The sequence below is a fragment of the Cyprinodon tularosa genome, unplaced genomic scaffold (genome assembly GCF_016077235.1).
Source record: "Cyprinodon tularosa strain WSP-4 unplaced genomic scaffold, ASM1607723v1 ctg169, whole genome shotgun sequence".
In the NCBI taxonomy this organism is placed as follows: Eukaryota; Metazoa; Chordata; class Actinopteri; order Cyprinodontiformes; family Cyprinodontidae; genus Cyprinodon; species Cyprinodon tularosa.
In genome coordinates, this window is record NW_024038523.1 from 1007063 (window position 1) to 1015499 (window position 8437).

At 45.2% G+C, this 8437-nt stretch overlaps 1 protein-coding gene across 2 annotated transcripts; it reads right to left on the minus strand.

The window, feature by feature from the left end:
* Nucleotides 1-723: 723 nt before the first annotated feature.
* Nucleotides 724-2949, minus strand: LOC119780968. Of its 2 annotated transcripts, XM_038281251.1 has the most exons (3): nt 1397-2949; nt 1050-1118; nt 724-873 (listed from the first exon to the last, which is right to left on the minus strand). In XM_038281251.1, exon 1 carries the CDS (start codon nt 2920-2922, stop codon nt 1666-1668), a length of 1257 nt encoding a protein of 418 aa, XP_038137179.1. In that variant the 5' UTR covers nt 2923-2949; the 3' UTR covers nt 724-873; nt 1050-1118; nt 1397-1665. The 2 variants fall into 2 exon arrangements, with proteins under 2 accessions (XP_038137179.1, XP_038137180.1); XM_038281252.1 differs by lacking the exons at nt 724-873; nt 1050-1118 and adding an exon at nt 1222-1282.
* Between the last annotated feature and the right edge of the window lie 5488 nt (nt 2950-8437).

Genomic DNA, 8437 nt, shown 5'->3' on the forward strand with positions numbered 1-8437 from the left:
TCCCTGAGTAAAAGGCCTGTTCTTGTTAATACGATATGTTTACTAGTCTTTAATCTACCTTTTGGTTGTTAAACTGGTTCTGTAATTGAAAGTAAATGCTTAAGAACGGAACAAAGTTATTAGCAGCTGTCAAACTGTCTGATAAACTGCTAATGAAGTGCATTAGGTAACAGTTTGAGACAGCACTGAGGTAATTAGGCAACAAATGTCTCATCATTGCAATGCATTATTTATCGAGTCTCTTTAGCCATTAGAACAGCCTCTTTGAAGAAAAAGTTTCTGTCTTCAAAAAAATTTATTTGACCTCCTTAGAGATATTTTCATTTTTGCTTTTTATTAAATGTACTTAAATATTTCAATGATTGTTCTATGACCTCCCGGAAGCACAATCCGTCCTGCACATGCGCGAATATCTTCCGGGTAGGCAATATTTTGTTTTTCTTACTTTTTTTTTTTTTGTCTTTTTCCGGCGGGGGTGGGGCATTTTTGTATTTGCGTAATTATTGTATATTCTAAAAATGAAAAAAGCAATACACTTAAATAGCCTTAAAGAACGTTACTGTGACTGCTCTGAGCATGTCCGATGATGACATCACGCAATACAATGGAGAGAATGTAATTTATAAATGTGACCCAGTCGTGATGGAAAGACAGGACACAGAAAACTCTCTTTGTGGGTTTGTTTTATTTCCCGACTGTGCCCAGTAGAACACAGTGTTAATTTGTTTTGTTGTGAATTTTAACAGTTGGAATGAACAATAAAAATACAAAATAAGGATCTCAATATTAGTAAGAGACAGGTGCACTTGCACACTATACAGGACAGTAAAAAAATGCAAACGTTGCTAGTATAGACAACAGTAGTGACCTGTCCTAAACAGACAGACAACAGAGCAAAATTCAAGTAAATACATGGCTACAGGTAATATCACAGTCACAAATTTGTCTCATTAAAGTGCATTTGCTTCCTAATAAACATACATTCATGAATTAAATGATTTGTAAATATTTTTAGAACTTCAAGTAACGTGAAGAAATAATTAACTCACTTTTCCAGAGGGCGGCCTGCTCACCAACACACACCCTCACAAGTTGTGACACCGCAAATTCTCTCCCCTCTGGGTCACCCAGAAACAAAGAAAGTTGTACAAAATATATGAAAAACAAATATTAAACAAACTTTGAATTCCGTCAGAACAGTCACAACTTACGCCAACCCGTGCCTTCCGCTCGCAGCGTGGTCGGCTCTTTTAAACAGACAGGCGTTGCACGTTTCAGCAATCTACAGAAATCATCACGAATACAAGGCCATCACGCATTAAACTTGGCTTGCTAGACTACTAAACACTTTGTGACACACAGGTATAGCAGATTGGATGTATTTTAGAGTATTTACCTTGAGTTTTAACCACCATGTATGTCTGCAGTCTGTTAACTTTCCAGACTCCCGCTCGACAGAATGCAGAGTCTACGTGCATGCATGCTCTAAGATGGCGCTGCTCTTAAAGAGGCAGCGTCCCCAAAAACCCCAAATGCAGTAACCACAATATTACAGTAAGAAAGAGAATAAAGGCAACACAAATCTTACATGAACTGAAAGCTCTTAGGAATAAGCTGTGTCACACTGATAGCGGTTATTTATTCACTTGGTTACATTCTCCCCTGCTACAAGTCATCGTCCTCGATGACTTCCTGATCAACCATTTGTCCCCTAAATTTGTTGGTGTAGAGAACCATACCAGCTAGCAGATGGGAGAGTACATCTGGGCTGAAGGACACTGCGTTACATGCTGACCTGGGTAGGTTAAATGGGTTCGAGTGTACCCCTGCCATTTCTCTCCTACTCCTACGTGGTGCAGGTGTGGGCTGGCCTGCTTTAGCTCTCCCAGTTTCCCTTTTTCTTGGAATTGGAGCAGGCCTTGCCTGTGAGGTTTCATAAGCCAAGCTGATGTTTTCTGATGCAGGTGAGTGGCAAATGTTTGGTTCTTCCTCTCGGTCCTCCTCAATAAAATCCCCATTTTCCTCCAGCCTTACCAGATCCTCACGCTCCAGGTGTTCAGCTCTGTTGTCCAAGTCATCTCCTGGCCCTCTAACCATCACATCCAGGTTTTCAGGTTCATCATTCACTGGATGTTTTACTGGGTACTGAACCTCTTCCATCAAGATGAATTCTGGATGTTCAACCTCAGTCCCTGGCTCTTCATGTTCATCCGCAGTGACGACCTCTTGGTCATGTTGCCTTGGCTTCCATACTGGTGTGGGCCCCACACACGGCCTTAAGTTTGATCTGTGCACCCTTCTCAATGACCCTCCTTCCAGAGGAGCTACGGTGTATGTTGTCCCCTGGATATCAACCACTTTGTACACGGTTGATGCCCAGGCATCTTGAATTTTATTTCTTCCTGGTGGTCGGTAGCGGAGGTACACTAACTGTCCAATATCAACCGGTGGGTAAAACACTTTTCCTTGTTGCTGAATGACTCTCTCTGCAGCCTTTCGTTCCGCATATTCTCTGGCCCTGGCATGTGCGTCCTGGAGACGCTCCTGGTGCACCGCTAACCAGTCCAGTTTGTCATCCTTCACTGGCTCCTGGCCTAACAATGCATCAACTGGCAAGTGTGGGTGGACACCAAACAGTAAGTAATAGGGCGAATACCCTGTGGTTGAATGTGGTGTAACATTGTAAGCATACACCAGCTCTGACAGATGTTCGGGCCAACGCCGCTTCTTTTCAGGGGGAAGCGTACGGAGAAGGTTGTGTAATGTCCTGTTGAATCTCTCACATTGCGGATTACCCTGAGGGTGGTGCGGTGTTGTCCGGGTCTTTTTCACCCCATACAGTTTGCATAGCTCAGCAATCACTGCACTTTCAAAATTTCTGCCCTGGTCTGAGTGCAGACGTTCTGGTACCCCATATTTCATGAACCACTCTTTGAGTATGATTTTGGCTGTAGTATCTACCTTTTGATCTCGTGTGGCAAAAACCTGACTGAACTTTGTGAACACATCAGTTATTACAAGAGCGTGTTCACGTCCATCTGTGGCACGTTCAAGTGTGGTGTAGTCAACAGCGACCACTTCCAGTGGGCGAGTAGCCAAGAAGGGAGTTTGGGGTGCCTGAACTCGGGGGTGTGGCATTTTTGTTAACACGCACCTCTGACATTTCTTCACCCATTGCTCCACATCTTCATACATTCCTCCCCAGAAACATCTCTGCCTCAATAAACTCATTGTCCGCTCAATTCCCTGGTGCCCCATTTGATCATGCACACTTTTGAGCACTTGTTCTTTGAGACAAGCTGGTAATAGCAGCTGATAACACAGCCCAAGATGAGCATCCCCAATCACTCGGTACAGAAGTCCATCCTTTTCTCTAATACGGGCCCACTGTTTCAACAGGGACCGCACAGGTTTAGGTAGACCCATTTTCTGTGGGTAACCAGGTTTCTTCTCTCTCCGCCAGAAATCTCCGAAGACACTTAGTGTCTGATCTGATGCCTGGAAGTGCTGAAGCTCTGCGTTAGAATAACCAGGCATGGTTGGGGTGCTGTCCTGCACAGTCTCACCAACCGCTTCCTCATTTGCTTCTGATACATGCAGCAGCCTGACTTCACAAGCTTTGACTCCAGCTGCAACTAAATCTAGGTCTAAATCAGTACCTGCCCTGAACATGTTACATATGGCTATGCAGCCATCATATTCTGCATCCTCGCTGTCGGGTTCTGGCTCATCACCTGATGGCTGCCTGGAAAGGGCATCAGCGGCAGTATTGCAACGACCAGGGCGATACTTGATTTCAAAGTCGAATACAGACAGCTGTGCAACCCATCTCTGCTGAATGGCTCCTAGAGTAGCTGTGGACAGGTGGCAGAGGGGGTTGTTATCTGTTATGATTGTGAACTTAGAACCCAGAAGATAGCTCCTAAACTTTTCTGTAACTGCCCACTTTAATGCTAACAGTTCAAGCTTCATGCTGCTGTAGTTCTGATCGTTCTTTTCAGCCCCTCTGAGTCTCCTACTGGCATAAGCTATAACTTTCCTTTTCCCTCCTTGTATCTGATAAAGGAAAGCACCTAATCCTAGACTGCTAGCATCTGTCTCAAGTGTGAAGGGAAGGCTAAAGTCAGCGTAGCCTAGCGTGGGGGTACTGGTTAACTTTTCCTTGAGTAGCTCGAAAGCTTGTAAACACTGTGGTGTCCAGGCCGAAATAAAAAGCTGTTTAGCCCTGTACTGACTGCTCTCTTTAATACATACATTCACAACATCATGAAGTGGCCCTGCGATTTGGGAGAAACCCTCAATAAATCTCCTGTAGTAACTACAAAATCCTAAAAAGGACCTCAGCTCTTTCACAGTACTAGGGATGGGCAACTTAGTCACCGCACTTATTTTGTCAGGATCCGCACTAATGCCCTGGGCTGAGACTTCATGACCCAGAAACCTGACTTTAGGCTGGAGGAAGTGGCATTTCTCAACTTTTACCTTAAGCCCAGTCTCCCTTAGTCTTTTCAGGACAGTCTCTAGTCTCACCAGATGATCTTGGAATGTTGCTGAGAACACGAGCAGATCATCCAAATAGATCAACACCATTTGGAAGACCAAGTCACTCATCGTGGCCTGCATGAGACGTTGAAACGTTGCCGGGGCGTTGCATAACCCGAAAGGCATTCTCAAATACTCATACAAGCCAAATGGTGTGGTAAATGCTGTCTTGTCTCTGTCTTTCTCATGCACTGCCACCTGGTGGTAGCCACTTGCAAGATCAATGCTTGAGAAGAACTCTGCACCACTCAGAGCATCCAGGCTTTCCTCAATGCGGGGAAGTGGGAATGCATCGCGTCTGGTCTTTGCATTCAGCCTGTGGTAGTCCACACAGAGTCTAAGGCTTCCATCTGACTTTCGAACCAAAACGACTGGTGAAGCATAAGAGCTTGAGCTCTCTTGAATTACTCCTTTTCGCAGCAGCTCAGAAATGTGTCCCCTGACCTCTTTGTATTGATTAGGTGGAATGCGCCTGTATGGCTGAGAAACGGGTGTCTCATCTGAAACCGGGATTTCATGTTTCACACGATCTGTGTACCCCAAATCTTCGTCGCGAAGTGCAAAGACATCTGCATAGTTTCCCAGGAGAACCTTTACTTCTGCCTGTTCTTCTGGTGTACCTCCAATGTGTAATCGGCTGAGCAAGTCCTGTATGTCACTGTCTGTTTCCTGACAATCCTTCTGATTGATGCTCACCTCCTCATGGTCAGCAGAAATGCGCTCAAACTTCACTTCATATGGGTCACCATCCATGCACTGGCCCTGACTGAGGGTTCCTATTCTAGCCTTAGGTGGCAGCCATAAATCCTCCTGGGAAAGGTTGATTACCTGGACTGGAAACAATAGGCTGTTAGTTGATACTAAGGTTGGGATCACAACTAACCCACCTGGCAGTAGAACGTTTCCTTGTTCGAACAACATGCTCTCAAACTGTTTACTGTGAACCCTAACATAGACAGTGGTACCTGATGAGGCGGGAACTCGCACTTTGTTTTTACTGGCGACACGGGCGACAGATATCTTTTCCACCAGCTCAGCTTCCTGTACACGGTGGCAGGCCTCCCTCCAGTTGGAATCCAGTTCCCCACCTAGAGCGGTGTCAAACTCGGGGAGAACTAACTGTCTACACCGCTTTGCAATGTTCATCCCTATTATGCCAGGCAGGGATGAATCTGTCTCTCTGGCGTTGACCTTTTTTGTTCCATCATCTCTGATTATTAGGAAACCACACTCTGGAACAGTAAGTCCCATCACCTGTACGTCTAGTTCTACGTAACCCAAGTAGGGCAGTGGCAACTTGTTGGCTGCTGTTATTTTTAGCCACTTGGCAGTACAGTGCATATCTTCATCTTCTCCATGTAGATGATTCCTAAAGAAACTTTCGGTCAAAGTGCTTACATTACTTCCCGTGTCAAGCAAGTATCTGAGGGGAACACCTCCGATCTGGATATCCACCTCAGGGCACTGTCCTACAGCATGCTCCAGAAAGTGTTCTTTGGTCAGAGTTTCTTTTGAGCCTTCTGACTTGCCTCGCATTGCCAGGCTCAGAGCAATGGAGGGCTCCCGTTTCCCTGTACCGCAGAACCAGGCATGCCTGGAGACTGATTGGTAGGCTCACGTTGTGTGTTGCAGTATCTGGCCATATGTCCCACCCCCTCACATCGCAGACAAATCGGCTGACCGTCTCTGGTGTATTTGGGTTTAGGTTTAGTCCTAGCACTCCTACTGTCTTCAGAACTGGCAGCCTGTGTAGTGAGCTCTCGAACTGCATTGGTTAATTCTCCTATTGCTTTGCCTTGTTGTGCGATTATTTTAACCACCTCTTGTAGAGTAAAAGCCAGATCTGTCTGTGAATTTATTGTGGAGTCGGTCTTTTCTAAGTTGTCATTTGGTCTGTTACCTACTATATTTCTATTTCTAGCCACATTAGCACTGCGTGGACGGTCCTGGTCCTCCATAGTCCACATTAATGCCTCTTCTCTAACATCAAAGAGATTACAATCAGGTTTCTCTCTAATAAGTCTGCGTAGTTCGCGCCGAAGAGTGGAGTCACGCACGCCTTCAATGAACTGATCGCGGAGTGTTAGCTGCGTGTCGGGTACTACACCAGGAGACTGCTGTAGTGCAGAGTTTAGCAGCTGAGACAGGGCATGTGAATAATCCCGCAGGTCTTCCCCATCTAGTTGCCGACGGGCGTAGAAAGCATGTAAGAGCTGTGGAGTGGTGCGTTTCTCCCTAAATGCCTCCCTCAAGTATGAAAAGAGATCACGGGGTTGTCTCGCTTGCCCACCCATACGCAACTTAACTTCCTCTAAGGCAGAGCCCTTTAGCTGTGAGAGAATGAAATCAGTTTGATCCTCCCCATGCAAACCCCTAGTTCTCATTGCTCTTTCCACCTCATCTATAAACTCATCAACAGTGTAAGCATCTTTTCCCGCTTCTCCACAGAAAGGTACAATTGCCTTTTCTCTTGGGATGTAAACAACAGATCTGGTTTGAACATTACACATATTAGAAATACTTGACATAGCAGCATCATGTTTTCTACTTAGTTCGAGAATCTGTGTTTGCAGCTGCACAAAAGGGTTACCTCCACTGTCAAGCGAAGGGGCAGCTTGGCTGTCTTCATCTGAGCCTTGTCCAGCCCCTGAAGGGCCTGCTCCCTCGTCCTCTAGCGACATGTCTCTGAGTTCTTTCTACCGCGGGATCACGCAGTCACTTTGTGTTGAGATGCAACAGGTCAAATGTCTCTGTCCTGCTTTCTCTCTTCCTTGGACCGCCGATGTAGACTTCCTCCTCGTCCTGTTGCACTAGCCGCCACAGCACACGACCACCTCAGGACCCTCGCACCGCAGTCGTCTCCTTCCCGGACCAGGACTGGAATCTTCCAAGCCACTACTGTTGTCTATAAAGCTCTGCTCACTGTCTCTCTATAAAACTTAAAACTCAAAACTAAACGGGAAATCCCACTTCTGACACCAAAATGTGACCCAGTCGTGATGGAAAGACAGGACACAGAAAACTCTCTTTGTGGGTTTGTTTTATTTCCCGACTGTGCCCAGTAGAACACAGTATTAATTTGTTTTGTTGTGAATTTTAACAGTTGGAATGAACAATAAAAATACAAAATAAGGATCTCAATATTAGTAAGAGACAGGTGCACTTGCACACTATACAGGACAGTAAAAAAATGCAAACGTTGCTAGTATAGACAACAGTAGTGACCTGTCCTAAACAGACAGAAAACAGAGCAAAATTCAAGTAAATACATGGCTACAGGTAATATCACAGTCACAAATTTGTCTCATTAAAGTGCATTTGCTTCCTAATAAACATACATTCATGAATTAAATGATTTGTAAATATTTTTAGAACTTCAAGTAACGTGAAGAAATAATTAACTCACTTTTCCAGAGGGCGGACTGCTCACCAACACACACCCTCACAAGTTGTGACACCGCAAATTCTCTCCCCTCTGGGTCACCCAGAAACAAAGAAAGTTGTACAAAATATATGAAAAACAAATATTAAACAAACTTTGAATTCCGTCAGAACAGTCACAACTTACGCCAACCCGCGCCTTCCGCTCGCAGCGTGGTCGGCTCTTTTAAACAGACAGGCGTTGCACGTTTCAGCAATCTACAGAAATCATCACGAATACAAGGCCATCACGCATTAAACTTGGCTTGCTAGACTACTAAACACTTTGTGACACACAGGTATAGCAGATTGGATGTATTTTAGAGTATTTACCTTGAGTTTTAACCACCATGTTTGTCTGCAGTCTGTTAACTTTCCAGACTCCCGCTCGACAGAATGCAGAGTCTACGTGCATGCATGCTCTAAGATGGCGCTGCTCTTAAAGAGGCAGCGTCCCCAAAAACCCCAAATGCAG

What these genes read in the sequence shown, in the direction of transcription:
- LOC119780968 (XM_038281251.1), bottom strand. Translation starts at nt 2,922, where the DNA reads ATGAAATATGGGGTACCAGAACGTCTGCACTCAGACCAGGGCAGAAAT.